Below are 17,461 nucleotides of genomic sequence, written 5' to 3'. Positions count from 1 at the left end.
TTTGCTCAACACCAGTAACTTTACAATTAGAGTTTAAGATATAAATAAATTGTGTTTACACTTGACATACAATCAGAGGTGTAGGAAGTTCAAATGATTTCTAAATACTTAAGAAATTCTAAGATTGAAAGTTCGTAAGAATTTCAGCAAGTGTTTGTGCGCTATGTAACTTGACAGGGTAAGGGAACTTGTAAAATGATATTATTTCTAAGATCTCATAAATCAAGTTTGTAAGAATTTCCTGTTTTTTATTATTTCTTCCAGCATCTGAATCACCTTGAGACTCCTTTATCATTGTAAGTAAGTAAAAAGAACAATGTTGGAAGGAATTACTGAGAAAGGCATGAGAGGGATGCCAATAAAAGGTGTATATCTTATTGCATATTATCTTTAGACACATAAAAATAATCTAGGTTGTTATGGTGCTATCAATAGATGACCATTGAATTAAAAACAAAAAAAAAACAAGAACATTTAATTTGCACAATAAATATAAATAACCACAATCAAGAAATGGAAAAAGATTATTATTATTTTTTCAAAAAATGTTTACCATTACATTTCTTATTCTTCTATATTATTCAATATTCCCCAATCCAAACACAGTCTTAACGACAATTCGCATTCCTTCCTGGACCACCATACAATATGAAATTTCCCCAGTTTTTACTATACCTTCCTCTCACATCATAACAACCTGGTTTATTTGCTCCATATTCAGGGTCTGGTAGGTCAATCCAAATGTTTTCAGAATTAACTGCAACTTGCATATTTCTAATATATGCAGCTTTTTTAAAACGTCCTGAATCAAAATGTCCACTACCCATTTGAGTGGAAGTATGAAACCCAGTTGTATTTAAATTGAGCACTTGCCCACCAAATTGAGCAAAATCTCCTTCACCCTGTAATCTTTTGAATAAGGAGGATGGCCAGTAGCCAATAATATCTCCATTCCCATATTCAAGCCACCAATGCCCATTCTTTTCATCCTTTAAAACAACAAAATTTAAAAATCAAATTAAACCTTAAATGACACTATTTTGTTGTGACAAAGCTAGATTACTCAAAGATAGAGATATATAGTCATATTAGCTAGACTTAACATAATTACTTAGCTCTATCCAAAACAAAAAAAACTTAACAACTTAACACCATGATAGCTAGACAACTTGGCAACTATAGAAACTAAAATTGATGATAAAATGATTTTTATTTAACGGAAAAATTTATTAATAATCAAATATCTATTCAAGACGAACAAAGATTGACACGACAAAAAAAACAACATACAAAGACACTGTATATAGGCGGAACACCAAAAAAAATTAAGTAATAAAAAACAAGAGTAATTTGGAGAGATATCTTAGACCAACAATTTTGATTCACACATTATTATTGAAAGAAAAAAAGAAGTAGTAAAAACAAAGGAACTTGGAAAGATATCTTTAAGGTTATGCATATCTACAAAACCTGGTTTAATGTCCACAAATAAAATAGTCTCGCACCACATATATATAGATGTATTTCAGCATTGAATCAATAAATCTCATCATATTTCATTTGATAAAATGATACGATTTATTGATTCAAATGATGAAAACTAACTTTTGAATGTTACCTTCCAGATCTTTAAGGGAAACTCATATTGCACTCCGTTATATAGAGAAGTTGGAGAGAGTGCACCTCCAAGTACAATTTTCTTGTTGGTTTGAACAAAGCCTGGGCATTTTAAATTGTAGCACCCAGTTCCTTCGTAATTATCAGCCTGCAATTTTAATGTGTATATTACGCATCAAGCAAACATAAATAATAAATGTTACACTTTTTTCACCAACTTTACCTACCGTCCAATAAATAAACAATCTAGGACGGTTATCTCCATAGAGATGATAGAAGACCTGCATAAAAATCAATAGAACTAATTAACTTGATTGATGAGAATTAAAATTAGGGGGATAACATGCTAATTGCAATTTGAATGCAAACCCGAAATTGAATTCATTTAAGAAAGTTTTGAAAGATAGAAATAACTAAAATATTAATTTTGCTAAAGAAAATTAATCAAAATCATAGTTATATATTCTAAAATATTTTGTTTTTGACACACCGTTCCTTTTTCCTTAGATGTTCAAGATAATATGAAAAACAACTTATGTCATAAAAATAGTTTGACTTTAATTATTTTTTCTTATACAAAGTTCTTAAAGATCAACACTTTTTTTTTTTTGAGTAATTAAAGATCAACACTTATATGATAAGGGTTTATGTTATAGGCGTTTATGTTTATATCATAAGTTTTTATCCATGCAGGACCTAATAATATGTTGACATATAAATCTTAAACTAATAATCCTCTCAAGAAAAATATATCTTAGACTAATAATGTATACTCATATGTGAAATAAAATTTTGAAGAAAAAAACACCATGCAAAGGAAAATACATGAATAAATGAAGAGAGCAAATATCTAGCATACCTGCCAACCAGCTTCAATAGCTTCTCCGGTTACAGAGAAAATCCATATTTGTCCCGTACTGTATTCATATCGACTTTCCGTTCTGGGGCGCCATAAGTTTAGAGTAGCCTTTGCTCCTGTGTACCCATCCCCTCCCACAGCCACATATGCTTGCTGTGTAGTGTGGATCAATAAGAACAACCCATTTGTTATTTCATTTTCAAATTAGCGTAAGTTTTGGAGAACAATTAATTTTAATGTTGCTCAATGTTTAAAGCAATTCCTTTTAGGCCTTCTCAATGTCACTTAGTCCCCTAAAAAATTCGGGAAATATATAAGTATTTGTGTGAATATCCTCAACAAAATTATGAGTGTCCTTAAAAATGTTTGAGTGTCCTTAACATAACAATACATGTTATTATGAGTTTAATTTTGCCTTATTAGGGAAGTGGTGTTGGAGTTACTGGTGGGTAGGGAGAGTTTTTGGTTTAGGGTGTTGTCGGTGAGGTATGGTGTTGAGGGAGGTATGTTGAATTGCTGTTATTCCGCTGTCGAGTTCCCAAAAGTTTGGGAAACAATTTGTATTTCATTAGATTTTGGGATTAGGTGAGATCTGGTCAGTTTTTTTTTTTTTTTCCACTCATCATATTTATGTCTCTCTCATTGTTATGTATCTGGTTGGAAAACAAACTCGATCGCCAACACAAAAACATGTTTACACACCAACAAATCATTGGATCGAACATGACATTAGCAAGCGTCAAAGGCCATTTGTAGATATATAGTTTACAAGTTGGCAACGATGGCATATATCCATTGTTGAGACCAGGATCTTGAAGCAACAATGAACCCGTAAACAGACCGCGAAGGAAAAAACCTACCACGACTGATAGGATAACACAACAACAAAAGCGTGGACTATATCAAAGGAGGCGAAACAACAATGATCGCAGGCTACGCACTCTAGAACTATATATGTCATTTTAAAGAACCTTCACCACCATCTAGAAAACCGAAGTCGGTGGCAGCGTGAAACCAACCACCACCGTTGAAGACACTACTAGAGGGATACTCTTGAATCAAATCTAACGAGCCGAAGATGAAGATAGGCTATCCATGGTGGTTTGAGAAGAAACCAAAGCATACCGCGATAGATGAGTCGTCGGCAGTTGCTATCAGTCCCTAAAAGGGGTTTTGAAGATGGTGACACAACGGAGGGTACCACGGTCTCACCACGGGCGTGAGCTACATCCTTGCAAGATGGTTTGGATTTTAAAGGAGGGGAGGAGATGTGGTGGTTTTAATTGTATTTCCAAAGGATATATACTAATGAAAAATTGAATACTAAACTACTATATCTTTGTTTTTTTTTTTTACCAATTTCGATTATTAATTTCTTTTAAGTTTTGTGTTTATTCCTTATACTTTAATTATCATAAGAAAAATAAACCAAAAAATAGAAATAGAAAAAATTGAAATAAAAAAAAGCTGAGTTTGTGCCAATGCATACTTCTTGTTTAGAGTGATCGGCGTCTTTTCTTCCAAACCTGCTAACAGAGTCAAATCTTAATATGTCTTGTTCAGTTATTCTTCTAATTGGAATTGTTCCATCAGGACATGATTCACCTGACGAACTCCACAATTGAAAGATGTCACTCAAATTATTTATCTGGTTATTCCCAATTGATCTTTCTGGAGGATCCTGCACATAAATATATGTATGAGAAAACCCCCACCTATAAATTTGAAATATAATAGTTTACATAGGTTCAAAAAATTATTTCTGGTTTTGTTAAATAAATTAACAAAAATAATACCAATGGTTTTTGTCCTTTCAATAAAGGATGATCAAAAGCTGGTTGTTTGTGAGTCAAAACGCAATCAATAATATCACCGTCGGAACTCTGCAAAAATGAAAACAAACACAAGTTTCACAAAAACACAAATACAAGCATATAAGTTAGGCTCCAATACATAATAGTGTGTTGGGTGAACTAATTGAAAAATCTAGAGAATAGAAAATTTCTCTAAAACAGATAGAAAGCTTTATTGTATTCGTTTAATTTATAATTTGTTTTAGTTTGGATAGTGTATTTGCTTATTTAAAGTTTGGTTATTTTTAACAGTTTCAAATTTTTTGTGGCAAACATAAAAAACATTTAAAGAAAAGTGGTCCGTAATTGCAATTATAGAAAAGTTGAATGGAAAAAATATAGTGACCATTTTCCAAACTTTTAAAAAATGTAGATACCAATTTGTAAAATTATTGTGATTAATGTAGAAGATTTAAAACATAAATAGCCAAATTTTTACATTTTGAAAAAAAAATTATACGGAATATTTTAGGATTCATATTTATAAGGTAATGGGGGGATTTCAAAATCTCAGGACTAATTATGTGGTATTTGTATATTTAGCTATACCTCAGAAATATTTATTTTTTGAAAATTCTCCGAATTCCATTATCCAAACAAAATAATTTATAATGAAGAATTTTAAGTACGCTCTAACATTATATCACTATAGAAATTCCTTCATCCAAACACACAAAGGTTTTAAAATTGCTTTAACATACCTGAATTGTCTTAATAGCTGAATTGTGAATTTCATGCTCTGATTGAATAGTTTCTGAAGAATTAATAGGACAAACCAAAGAACTAATAAGAAGAAAATGTAGGAGGAGTGAAATAATTGAGGAGCTAAAGTCCATGCTTTTTTTTGTGTTTCTAGATTTTGGTTATACAAAATTCTAATGCATGCTAAAGAATATAATTAAACACCAATTCAATTTTATTATTTTTATATGTTAAATAATAAAAAATTAATCTGGTCAACAAAATTAATGTTTGTTTTAATTAATTTGACTGAGAAAAATTATTCAGATAATTTCAAAAAGTTTATTTGGTAACCAATTTTTTATATAAAAAATCATTTTATTTTCCATTATTTTGTTGTAGTTTTTCATTAAATTTTATATTTTAAAAACTAACTTGGCTGAAAGTTGATTTCCAAATACAATTTTATAGAAGAATAAAATCCCATTTTATTATAATTTTCAACTCTTAAATGTATTTTTATTGATATGAGGAAATTTCCTAGATATGGTCATTTGTCAAGCACCAAAGGTGAGGAATCCTTCGATATATATTTCATGATATATTTAAGGGGTTTAAAATCTCGACATTTGAGACCAACACAAGTTTGTTTATCAATATATTTTAAAAAACAATTTTGAAGCTCAAGATTTTAGATTCAATTTTTCCTGATTCTAATTTCGATGGACTAGTACACACAAAGTTTTATTGTGGCTTAATGGATGGTGAGATTGGACTTCTCATATTAGTCGGTCCTTAGATCAAATATCGAGTTAAAAAAAACAATTTTGAAGCATAGAACTTCTTGATAAGTATATACAAATGCACCATATAAGATGTTGAGCTTATTAGGATTTGGTGTTGGAATTTTCTAATATTTTTGGGGCTACAATAAATTGAGGATTTTAATTTTATAAAAACGGGTTGATGTTGCGATTCATTTGATGAGGTTTAGGGCCAGTAAACGTGATCAACAATTTTTTCTTTTTGAGTTGTAAAATAACATGTATGTGTGTATCTAAATAATATGTATGTGTGTATCTAAATATCCCTGTAGGCAAAGGTCACTACAAATTTCAATTTTCATCTATTGAAGAAATGTGTCGAATATGGCCCTTAGGTTTTTGAACTTATACAATTCAAAGACATTTCCAATGGTCCAAAGCAAGGTAGTTGAAATCAAGATTTTACTTGAGGTAGAAAGGGAATAGCAAAATCGCAATTCGTAAAATCGCAATCAAAATCGAAGGATTTTACTTAAGGACTTTTGTAGAATAGATATAGAATAGCAAAATCGCAAATCGTAAAATCGCAATCGAAATCGAGGATTCTACTAAAACAAAAATAATGTTAAATATGTGTTATAAATTGCATATAGTCATAAATGACTCAAATGACGATGGATTGAAGGCAAGAGACAATCTAGTTAGGTTTAGTTCATTTTGAACTAGATGAACCGTGATGAGGAAGTGTGGTGTGAAGTGAAAGAATGAAAAAACTTGGTCTTTTTGATATTTATTGAACGGGGTCATGGCTACAATTGAACGGGGTCATGGCTACAAATCGGGTCATTTGACGAATCATGTCAAAAATTGACCCGTATCAAAAAATGGACAAAATCCTTAAAAATCATGTAATTTTGAACGGATTTCAGGATTTTGTGCAATTTTGTGCTATTTTGATAGGATTTTGCCTGTTTTTGGGATTCTACTATATATTTGAGTCGTTGAAGCTAAGTAAAGTCGCAAAATCCAAAATTTTGGGACTTAGTCGTGATTTTGACTATTGTCCAAAGACTTTAACCCTAATAACCATAAGCAATCTCATGCTCAGATTTGGGTTCAAATTCTCAATCCCCCTTATGAGTATTGAATACCCATAACCTTGTTTGAAATAGCTGATAACATAGGTACCTCTTTAGTGATTGATGAAAAACCCAAAAAAAAAAATTGGGCTTTATGCTAGACTTCTAGTCAATTTGGACCTTTTTGAGTATATGTATAACTCGCTATCTATTGAAATAGAGGGATTCGCTTTCAATGTAAAATCAGTTTCTGAAACTGAAAAAAAAAAAACATCCACAATATTGTACTGTGTGTAAACAGATCATTAAGCATAACATCATGCAATACCAGAAGCTATAGTTAAAATATAGGGACGACCCCAAAGAAAAGCAGCCTTGCATGTGAAACATGCTAATAAAGACGATATTAAGCCACATTGGGTTAATCCAGAAGTCATTTCTATAGAAGAAATGAATTTAGGTCATAATAAGGTAAAACCCATGACATCCTAAAGGGTCATACGGAAGTTATTTGGTCTATAACTTCTGTGAATCCTAAAGACAAGAGCCTATTTGAGGTCCCTACTTTAGGCTCTGGAACAACTAAAAGATATGAAATATAGAGGTAAAAGCACTCCTGGCTTTTGTCAAAATATACAACCTATTAGTATGAAGCAAATTGCTAGCACTTCTAATGCTCAAAATCAATTCACTAACAAGATTAATTCGAATAACGAGTATCGTAGCAAATATTTGCAGAACGTCACGACAGTCCAAGAAACTCTCACTCAACCAGAATGTAGAACTCTACACAAGAGTCCTTCAGTGATGACATCTGGTAATTCGGGTCTAAATTTGCAAAATTATATTTCCAGTCTATATCAAGAATAACTCTGGATGGGAACCAAGGCCTTGGTGGTATTTCCAGTTATATCATTAATAGTCATTTCTCTAACTGTTAATTGTTTTTGGTCTATTGTAAGGATATGATTGTTCTTGGTGGGACATGATATGAAGAAAGAGAGTGCATGAAAAAAAGGATATGGTTGTTCTTGATAGGGTAGAACTATAGAAAAAGCTGTGTGTTTTTTTGTTTATGCATGTTATTAGTACTAAAGCCTTGAACAAATATTTTGGTGTTGTCTTTAGTTTAAATGATTTGTCCACATTGGTGAATAATAAAATGACATATCTCATTTCAAATATTAATTTCTTTTGACTATATGGACGTTGTTAATTGCTTGGAATATTAATTACCAACAATTTTGACAAAGTATAATTGTATTAACTAGATATTAACCAATTTGTATGATGGAGAAAAATATAATATAGTGCAACAACAATAAATAATAAATAAATTTGGGGGTTTCACATTTAAAAAATAAAATAAAAAATTGGGGTTTCATAAAAAAAAACGCGGGATTTTCTTTACCTATGGGTAAAGTCACTGTAGGTAAAACTTCTACATATAGACAGTTTAACCGTAGGTTAAGGTACTGTCAGTAGGTATAAAATACATAACGTACATAGACAGACAGTTTAGCCATAGGTAAAGGTACTGTCTGTAAGTATAAAATACATAACATACACAGACAGGCAAAATTCCGTTACAACTTGCTAGGTATACTGCACGGCCAATGTGGTCGTCGGTTAATGTTCTCGCCACATATATTGACGGAAATTAATCTATAGTGACGGTATTTGTCCGTCACTACAAGTGAAGTTTCTAGTAGTAGTCTAAACTTGCCTCCTAATCAGAATGAAAGTGTTCCTAGTGATAAAATGGCTATCAAGTTTGTTCAACAGGCTTCTTCCTCATGTTGTAACTCGGTGAAATTAGTTAGTATGTCCTTAATTAATCAAGGTATGACAAGCTAAGTTTCTATAAAATTTTACACTCTATGTCTGGTTTTCTGGTAACGTCAACAAGGTTAAGTACAAAAAAGTGCATTGCCTAGATAAGATAGATGAAACTAATTAAGAGAATGTGGATTCTAACCCATATGCAGTACCGAAAACGCAACTTTTTCTCAACTCTACTCTTCCTAAATGAAATTCTTGATTCCTAGTTAGATACTAACCTGGTTCATCTATAATCTATTCCAAAATCTCATTTGATGTCTAGTTTAGCCAGTAAGGAACCTTGCTTAGAAAACAAATTGCCTCAAGACTGGTCATCAACCGTAAGAGTTTTCACAATTTGATGTCCAGTTTGATCACCACCCTAACTCATTTGATCTAAATGAGATTTTGTAATATATTATAGCCCTTTTATGAGATTTTGGTTTATAACTCTAACTTAAGACAATCTTATTTTACTTGTCACCACCCTTCGTGTGTTTCACAATTTCCTCTGCTACCACCTCTTCCTTGAGACACCCAAGCCTTCACCATTATCATCAAATTACTTCAAGTCCTTGAACTATGTTAACTCTTTGGTTGTAAGCGTCGTTTTAACTTCCTCGAAGGTGAAAAAGCATTATTTACCATAAAATGTGATGCCTTTGAAGTGCTCATATAGGTAAGGGATACGAAATAAAGGTTGTAGGTTTTATTTTCTATTCTCTTTAGGCAATTACATAGAGTCCAATTGGTAATGGTATCACCAATGGATAACATGTGAATTAAAGAAAATAATCCAATAAGAAGTTTAATTTTAACATAAGAATAAGTCACCTGAATAAAAAAACGCTAAAGTTTGATTATTATTTATTTTTTCTTTTTTGGTACAACAAAGTTTGATTATTTTAATTCTATGTTGTTATTATTATTATTATTACTAATATTATCATATCATTTACTCAAGGACATTTCTGATTCCTGCCAGGCCCACCATAGTAAAAGTATTTTCCCCAGTCTTGAGCACTCCCTCCTTTTATATTATAACAATTTGGTTTATCTGCTATATACTTGGGATCTTCTGACAATGGATGGAAGGAGTTATCAGAATGCATAACTTGTAAATTCTTAAAATATGCAGCTTTTCCATAATTTTCCTCAGCAAAATGTCCACTACCCATTTGGGTAGAAGTATGAGACTCTTTTGATTTTGAATTCACTATTTCTCCACCAAACTGAATTTCATGTGCATTATCCTTCAACTTTGTGAACAAGGAGGATGGCCAATACCCAACTACTTCAGATCCATATGCAAACCACCAGTTCGCTCTCACTCGATCCTTCACAAACATAGAAAAGAAAATCAAAGCAAACCTTTAAAAACACCATTTTGTATTTGAGAAAGTTAAGTTACTAAAATATACAGCTTTTTTTTTTTTGAGCAAACTAAAATATTCACCTATTTAATGATTATGAACAACATTTTAGGTAGACAACAAAACAATCTTATAGACTAAATTGATATAAAATTAATAATGGTCACTCAATTTTTAAAGATATAAAAAATACCTAAATTTTTTAATTTCAAAAAATAAAATAAATTTTTGACTTTAGTAACCTAATTGAAGCAGAGATATCTATCAATTCATCCTACCATTTTAAGAGTGTGTTTGGATGAGGTAATTTGGAAATTTTGAAGAATTTAAAATTCTAGGCAATTTACCTCTAAGTATTTGAATTCCCTCATAACATTACATTTCCTCAACATTACATTACATTCTCTCATCCAAACAATGGAATTCACCTCAAAGTATTTGAATTCCCTCATAACATTACATTCCCTCAAAACATTCCCCCATCCAAACACACTCTAAGGTTAATTTGGTAATCTCAGCAGAAAATTACCTTCCAGATCGATATGGTAATTTCATATTGTCCTCCGTTATATGTAGAAGTTGGAGCAAGTATACTTCCAAGTACAATCTTTTTGCTAGTTTGAACAAAACCTGGACATAGTAAGTTATGGCATCCAGTTCTTTTATATCCATCAGCCTGCAATTATTAAAATCATAATCAATTTTTTGGGGCAACAACACAAACTTTTTTATACACTACTAAACTTTTCCACCTTCTTTAAAAAAAAAAAATTATACTTTTCCACTTGATCTTTTACTTCAATCAATTTACATACCGTCCAGTAAGTAAACAATCTAGGGCGGTTGTCCCCATAGAGTTGTGGGAAGACCTGCATATATAAATATTATAACATCAATAAAAGTGTTGCTTTAATCATCATAATTATTATTATTTTTTTAAACAAGAGTAATGCAAAGAGCATAAACAAAGAAAAGGGAAACTATGATATACCCTTTCAACAGAGACAAATCTGTAGTTAGGGAAACCTAACATGTTTCTAATGTAATCATCATTAATTAAGTTAGGGAGGGAGGGGAACCAAACAAAAGATGACAAAGCTAAATCAATGTTAGTTAACAAATCTTCACAAGAATTCCCTTCACTATATATATATATAATTAACAAATAAAATTTATTCCTCTAGATAGTTGATCAAACAACTGCTCTATCTGTTTCTTTGCCCCCAAGAAACCACAAATTTTTCCTTAAAGGCCAGGAAAACTAGTTGAGAATCAGACTCCAACGTAAGTTACTCCGACCTTTTGATGATGCAATCTCAATAGCAATGATAGCAGCTAATAAGATGGTTGTGTGATCAGGTTCTGAGCAAAACAACCAAAGAAGACTCCATTTGAATTTTTGAATATGCCATCACAAGAGGTCCAGATGAATTTCTGATCAGGTTCTCAAACTGTCCAGATGGATTTGGCCTAGCGTAAATTGTTGCCAATGAGAGATTTGAATATATATGATTCCAACGTATTTCCAAACTAATTTGTTTTCTGTGTTGATCTTTGGTATGGTAACTTGCATTGCAAGTTTTCTCGAATTAGGGAAAACATTTTGAACAGATAGTGGAAAACTCCACTCATAATTTGAAAACTAAATTGTGACATTTAAGGTACAAGCTTGTTAGTTAAACGGGTAGAGTAGAACTAGCTAAACAAAGTCAATTAGGACAAGAAGAATTGGAGAAACTATAATATTGTGATAATTTCATGATTGGCGAAAATTACGGGTTTTTTTGTTTGGGAGTGACATGAATCATTCTTGTATAGCCTAGAGCATGTCCACTCGGATCTTTGGTGTCCGACAAGAGTGTTAACTCATAGGGAAGGTTCCTATATTTCTTGCTATGATTGATGACTATTGTATAAAAGTATGGGTTCACATTTTTAACATAAATGTGACACCTTTGAAAAGTTTAAAGAATGACATACTTAAAAGATCAAAAGATTGAACTTTGAGGAAACTTAAAGGATAAGGGTTGAGTAGTTTTGGATGATATTACTGGATTGAGTAATACATTTTAAATATATTGGGTAATGAGATTTTATTAAAGGGAGAAACTAAACATTCTCTCTTGATTTGTCTTAGGGTCTTCCTATGGGTTGTGAAAGACTTGAAAAAGGGGTAAAAATTATAGTTTTCTCGTAAGAGCTCTTGAAAATAATTTCTTATAACTTCTTTGCGTCTCTGGTAAATACCCATGCATAGTGGGTTTTAGAACCACTCTCTCCCATAAACTAAATACCCATGCATAGTGGATTTTAGAACCACCCTCTCACATAAACGAATGTCAAATTTAAGTTAAACTAGTAAATAGTATTGGTATGTTTGTTCCTTTTCTATTTTATGTTTGTGTTCTGGTTTGATTGTAGATTCGTTGTATACGTATAGTGTTAGATTTATGTTGTTGCTTGGACCGTTTAGTTGTTGGTTGTCATCGTTACTTGCTTATCTTTGTTTCTTTTTGTCTGAACAAGGGTTCAAATTCACAACATGTCTATAAGTTAATTGAATTTATTTGAATTTATCTACTAATGTGAACATTTGTGAGATTGTTATGGAGAACTTATATAAACAACTTTTAATTTGTCTAAGTTATTTTTGTAAGCTCTCCAAGATAGGTTATGAAATAGATTATACATAAGCAATTATATAATCAGTTTTTAAGTTAAACGTGCTTAATGGAAACTTGAAACAAAATAAAAAAGGGTTAAAAATTATTTTGATCCCTATACATAATTCAAATTTGATTTTCAGTTCCTCTAAACTTCTAAGCAAGTTTTTGTTCCCCAAATATTTTACGTAATGGCTTTTGATTTCCATATTTAAGTCAACTCATGTATAACATTCACAATTTTTAATGTAATTTTATATAGATTATAAAATACTATAACAATCTCTCCCACAAAAATTTAGAACTTTTTAACAAAATACGAATCTTTTAAGTGCTAAAAACTTAAAAAATTCATATTTAGTTCATTCGTTGTTAAAAAATTTAAACTTTTGCAAGAGAGATTTATATAATTTACTAATAAAATGAAGTGACTAGCTAATTAATGAGAGTAATATTTAGCATGCCTGCCAACCAGCTTCAATGGTGTTACGGTCATCTCCAGATTGATCAGATACAATCCATATTTGAGCCAAGCTGAATTCTACTTTGCTCTCCACATTGGGGACCCACAGGTTTATGGTAGCCTTTGCTCCTTTGTAATCCCCAGTCACATACCCAATTGAATACTGCATTATTTCATTTTCAACAATAGCATAAGGTTTGGAGAACAATTAAATCTAATTAATAAACATAATATATCATATTATATGTAAAAAAATGCATATTTTAAAGAAAAAAGTGATCTCAATTTAAAGATCAAATGAGTCTTTGAAAACCCAGACTGACCAAGAATTGGAGGAGTGGGCGGTTCGGTTTGCTTACAAGACCAAAATAAAAGCGGACCGATGAAACTCGGTGTAACCCAGCTGGATCGACAATCCAACCGATGAACTGATATATAACCCATACTAGATCGAAGAAATTTGATGCTTGAATGAACATTTCATAAAAAAATACTGAAACGGGACACATTATTATTTTAAGCTTGAATTGCAGGATGTTGGGCGGCCTGAGTGCAATTTCAAATCTTCTTAACCTAAACTGGGGACATAGATTAGATATTCTCTTTTTGTCTGAAACATTAGAAAATGGTCACAAGTTGGAAAATATTCGTGTTATGTTGGGTAGTGTTTCTCTTTTTGTAGGATTTTTTACCGTGTAGGTCCCATAACCACTTGGTGAGGATTGCAGCAATGCGACCCATTATCAGCATATTTGTTCAGTCTGATGTCTAAAGGGTTATCGACTTGTTTACCCAATAAATTTTGGCGAGGTGAATTACATTAGGTGCTTGTTTATATAGGTGTGTCGGTGGTGTCTTTCCTACTTTTTGCATATGACACATATTTTGTTTTGCAGCGTTAATGTTGTTGAATCTCAAAACTTGTCACATGTTATACGAGTTGTTGTGGATGTATCTGGGAAAGAAATTAATTTATCCAAGTCGGAGGAATACTTGGAATACTCGTCAGGTTCTCTTATGATATTAGTAATGGTACAAGGATAAGTGTTATGAGTGATTCATGGATTTGTGGTGATCATAAGAGTTGAATCCCTTGCCCTCAACATCAAGGTGTGTACAATTTTTCTGGTTATGATATAATGCTAGCTAGGAGAAAAGATGGGAGGTTAAAAAAAAATTGCCTCCACCTGAGGTATCGCAATCTATTTTTGACACGTTGTTGTTTGCATTAGTTAAATAGGATAAAATGGTACGGAGGGACGAGGGAGATATGATTTCTTTGGTAAGGTCTAGTTACCGATTGATATTGAAGTAACTCTTACATGTTTAATGTTTCCATGTTTATGGGTGAATCGAGTAATTTGTGGCAATTCAATGTTTCGCAGAAAGCTCAAACTATATTATGGTGATTATGCAGAAGTTGTGTTCCTTCTCATGTAAAATTTCTAGGTATGTACCTTGTTCAGCTCATTTTCCCTGGTGTGATATGGAAGTGGAAGACAAGTGACACAAATTTGTTGGGTGGGTTGTGTCTAGGTAGTGTAAGTATTAGGCCGGGATATTGACGTTATTGCTGCAACGAGCACGGAGGTTCAACAACCATACAAATTTTGTCTTTGATGTTTGTAGGACAAAGAGTAACGATATAGATGGGCGCATGGTTGTGCTTCTTTCTCATCTATGAGCAGCAAGGAATGATGTTGTGTTGTAAGATGAGCGTCAAATAGAATCAAGTGTTAGGCATACATCATTAGATGGTTAGCAGCAGTTGAATCATGCACACAATAAGTCAAATAGGCAGTCTCCTGGGATTTCTACCAACGAGCTACTCATAGTAGCTTGAGAGAGACCAGCTCACGGTTGGCTCAACTGCAATGTGGATGTTGCTTTCCATCATACAGGTCGGTCCACGTCATTTGGTTGTGGCGTGCGAGATTCAGATGGCCATTATGTAATGGCACAGACTTTTAGAATCAATTTGGTTCACAATCACCAACGGTTGGGAGCATGTGACTTTTGAATCGAATTTCCTAAACTTTGGTGGCATTTCTGACATCCAATCATCATGGGGCTTCTGTATTTCATGTTATCATATCTCATATTAATTATTTATGAGTTAGCTAGTGAAGTTTATTAGGCGACAAGCGAACCTGGTTACTCATACCCTAGCAAAAGGGCCGATTATATTCTTCGTCTTGTCACCACGTGTTTGTGATTTATCCTACTTGTATTGAACCATTTTTTTTATTAATAACATAAGCTAAGTTTGTTTAATTTCTAAAATAAAAATTGTTTTTGGAAATGTTAACTTGTGCCCTCAAGACACAAGTTAAGAAACCAAAGATAGAAACATTTTGTTGGAAATTGTGCATTCAATAGTCTAGATATTTAAAATCTTATCTTTTCAAGACATAATTTATGATTTAATTCCATTTTTAGATTCTTAACTTGTGCCCTAAGGGCACAAGTTAACACTACCCAATTTGTTTGCTTATTCCACACTTAAACATAAAGAATATATATATGAGAGAGAGAGAGAGAGAGATTTTTGTGATTGCATACCTCGTGTGCATTGCCGGTGTCGTCCCTTCCAACTTGATTTAATTTTCTTCCAAATTTGCTAATAGAGCCAACTCTTAATATGTCTTGCTCTTTTGTTCTTCTAATTGGAACTGATTCTTCGGGACATGATTCACCATTTAAGCTCCACAATTGAAGATTATCACTAAAATTGCCCATTTGATGATGCCCTTTTGGTCTTTTTGGATGATCCTTTATGAATATATGCATGAAAAAATTCCAATTATAAAGTCGAAAGTAAATAATTTAATAAACTTAAAAAAAAAATTCCAAATACTAAATAATGGAGTTAAAATTTAAAAAAAATATATATATGCAGAATTGCAATAAAGGTCTTTTAACGTAATTTAAACTTTGAAACAGATTTTTTTGTGTGTCATGTTAGTCCTTTAATTTATACTTAAAAATGAGAATAATGTTGGACTAAAAACTTAGTTTTTTTATCTTTGTATGTTCCAGAAGTTTTCTTTAAACATTCAAAATGGGAATTTATATCTTCAGTTCATCACAATAACGTCTAAATTACATCGCAAATCCATCAATGTTAATATGCTCCATTTTAGTTTTATCTAATATTATGATTTTTTTGGCTTTTGCACCGGTTTCCGACCCACCAATAGTAGGCGACTAATCCGGCTCGTGCATAGAGGCATTCGCACTGGCCAAGCGTTGTTCCTCCTGGGAATCAAACCCGGTATTCCCCGGATACGTCCTTGAAAAGAGCTCCTTGCCACTGGAGCCTAAACAACTTGGTTATAATATATTATGATCTTTGTATCTTATTCTCAATATGAGGATTTAATTGTGGTTCAATGAGGTGAATATTTTTAATGACCACATACACAAATTTGTCACAGAATTAGACTTTGGAAAAAAAAGAAACAAATGTTGGGCCAACGATGTAAATATTTTTAAATATAAATGACTAATTTAGCAAAAAAATATATGTTAGTTTAGGTTTTCCTAAACAGAAAATACCACTGGTTTCTCCCCTTTTAATAGAGGATGATCAAAAGCTGGTTGTTTATGAAACATAACACAATCTATTATGTCACCATCAGGACTCTGCGAAAATGAACACAAACAAAAAATTACATAAACACAAGCATATAAGTTATAATTCAATACTAAGGAGTGTGTATTGAAAAAGTAATTAGAAATATATATATATATATATATATATATATATATATATATTTTTGAAATTTATTTTAGAATACCTGGATTGTCTTAATAGCAGGCTTGTTGATCTGCTGAAGACGGATTTTTATGTTTCTTTTCAACTTGTGAAACTCTTCCTCGATTTGAAAAGTTTGATTCACCAAGTGATGGCTACTTGCTTTGAAAGAGTAAATAGGAGAAACAAAAGAAACAAGGAGAAGAGAGATGATTATAGAGCCAAAATCCATTTTTTGTTGTGTTTTATTAGAATTTGGTTTTGTTCCATCCAACATAAATATGACATGCTGACGCTTTTATATATTTTTTTGGTCAAGACTTATTGATGATTTTAATTTTGTCAAAAAAAAAGATGATTTTATTAAATATTAATATAATAAAATTAAAAAAGTGCTTTGACCTTCTTTCAAAAAAATAAATAAAAGTGCTTTGACCAAAACAAAAATTAAAAAACTGCTTATTTCTTATTTTATACGATACCATTTTTAAAGATAATTTTAGATTTTTTCTTTAAGGTTAAAGATAATTT

The 17,461-nt window shown here is 31.8% G+C and overlaps 2 protein-coding genes across 2 annotated transcripts; both read right to left on the bottom strand.

Moving 5' to 3' along the window:
• Nucleotides 1-517: 517 nt before the first annotated feature.
• On the bottom strand, nucleotides 518-5,190 carry LOC146900296 (protein neprosin-like). Its single transcript, XM_085732941.1, has 7 exons — nucleotides 5,031-5,190; nucleotides 4,273-4,359; nucleotides 3,966-4,157; nucleotides 2,477-2,629; nucleotides 1,845-1,898; nucleotides 1,619-1,765; nucleotides 518-989 (listed from the first exon to the last, which is right to left on the bottom strand). Exons 1-7 carry the CDS (start codon nucleotides 5,163-5,165, stop codon nucleotides 609-611), a joined length of 1,149 nt encoding a protein of 382 aa, XP_085589067.1. The 5' UTR covers nucleotides 5,166-5,190; the 3' UTR covers nucleotides 518-608.
• A 4,319-nt stretch (nucleotides 5,191-9,509) lies between these two features.
• Nucleotides 9,510-17,199, bottom strand: LOC146900295 (protein neprosin-like). Its single transcript, XM_085732424.1, has 7 exons — nucleotides 16,974-17,199; nucleotides 16,732-16,818; nucleotides 15,736-15,945; nucleotides 13,175-13,336; nucleotides 10,863-10,916; nucleotides 10,577-10,723; nucleotides 9,510-10,011 (listed from the first exon to the last, which is right to left on the bottom strand). Exons 1-7 carry the CDS (start codon nucleotides 17,160-17,162, stop codon nucleotides 9,634-9,636), a joined length of 1,227 nt encoding a protein of 408 aa, XP_085588550.1. The 5' UTR covers nucleotides 17,163-17,199; the 3' UTR covers nucleotides 9,510-9,633.
• Nucleotides 17,200-17,461: the final 262 nt, after the last annotated feature.

This window comes from Medicago sativa, chromosome 8 (assembly GCF_051527215.1).
Source record: "Medicago sativa cultivar Bolivia chromosome 8, Bolivia_mono, whole genome shotgun sequence".
NCBI lineage: Eukaryota > Viridiplantae > Streptophyta > Magnoliopsida > Fabales > Fabaceae > Medicago > Medicago sativa.
Note: the sequence above shows the minus strand (reverse complement) of the source record. Positions and strands in the feature narration are given on the sequence as shown.

Bases quoted from the DNA above. Each gene is read 5' to 3' on its own strand.
- LOC146900296 (XM_085732941.1), bottom strand. From the start codon at position 5,165: ATGGACTTTAGCTCCTCAATTATTTCACTCCTCCTACATTTTCTTCTT. The intron at 4,360-5,030 runs GTATGTTAAAGC...TCATTTTTGCAG, and splicing joins CAGCTATTAAGACAATTCAG to AGTTCCGACGGTGATATTAT. The intron at 1,899-2,476 runs GTATGCTAGATA...ATTTTTATGCAG, and splicing joins CTATTGAAGCTGGTTGGCAG to GTCTTCTATCATCTCTATGG.
- LOC146900295 (XM_085732424.1), bottom strand. From the start codon at position 17,162: ATGGATTTTGGCTCTATAATCATCTCTCTTCTCCTTGTTTCTTTTGTT. The intron at 13,337-15,735 runs GTATGCAATCAC...GAAATAATGCAG, and splicing joins ACACCGGCAATGCACACGAG to TATTCAATTGGGTATGTGAC. The intron at 10,917-13,174 runs GCATGCTAAATA...TTATATATGCAG, and splicing joins CCATTGAAGCTGGTTGGCAG to GTCTTCCCACAACTCTATGG.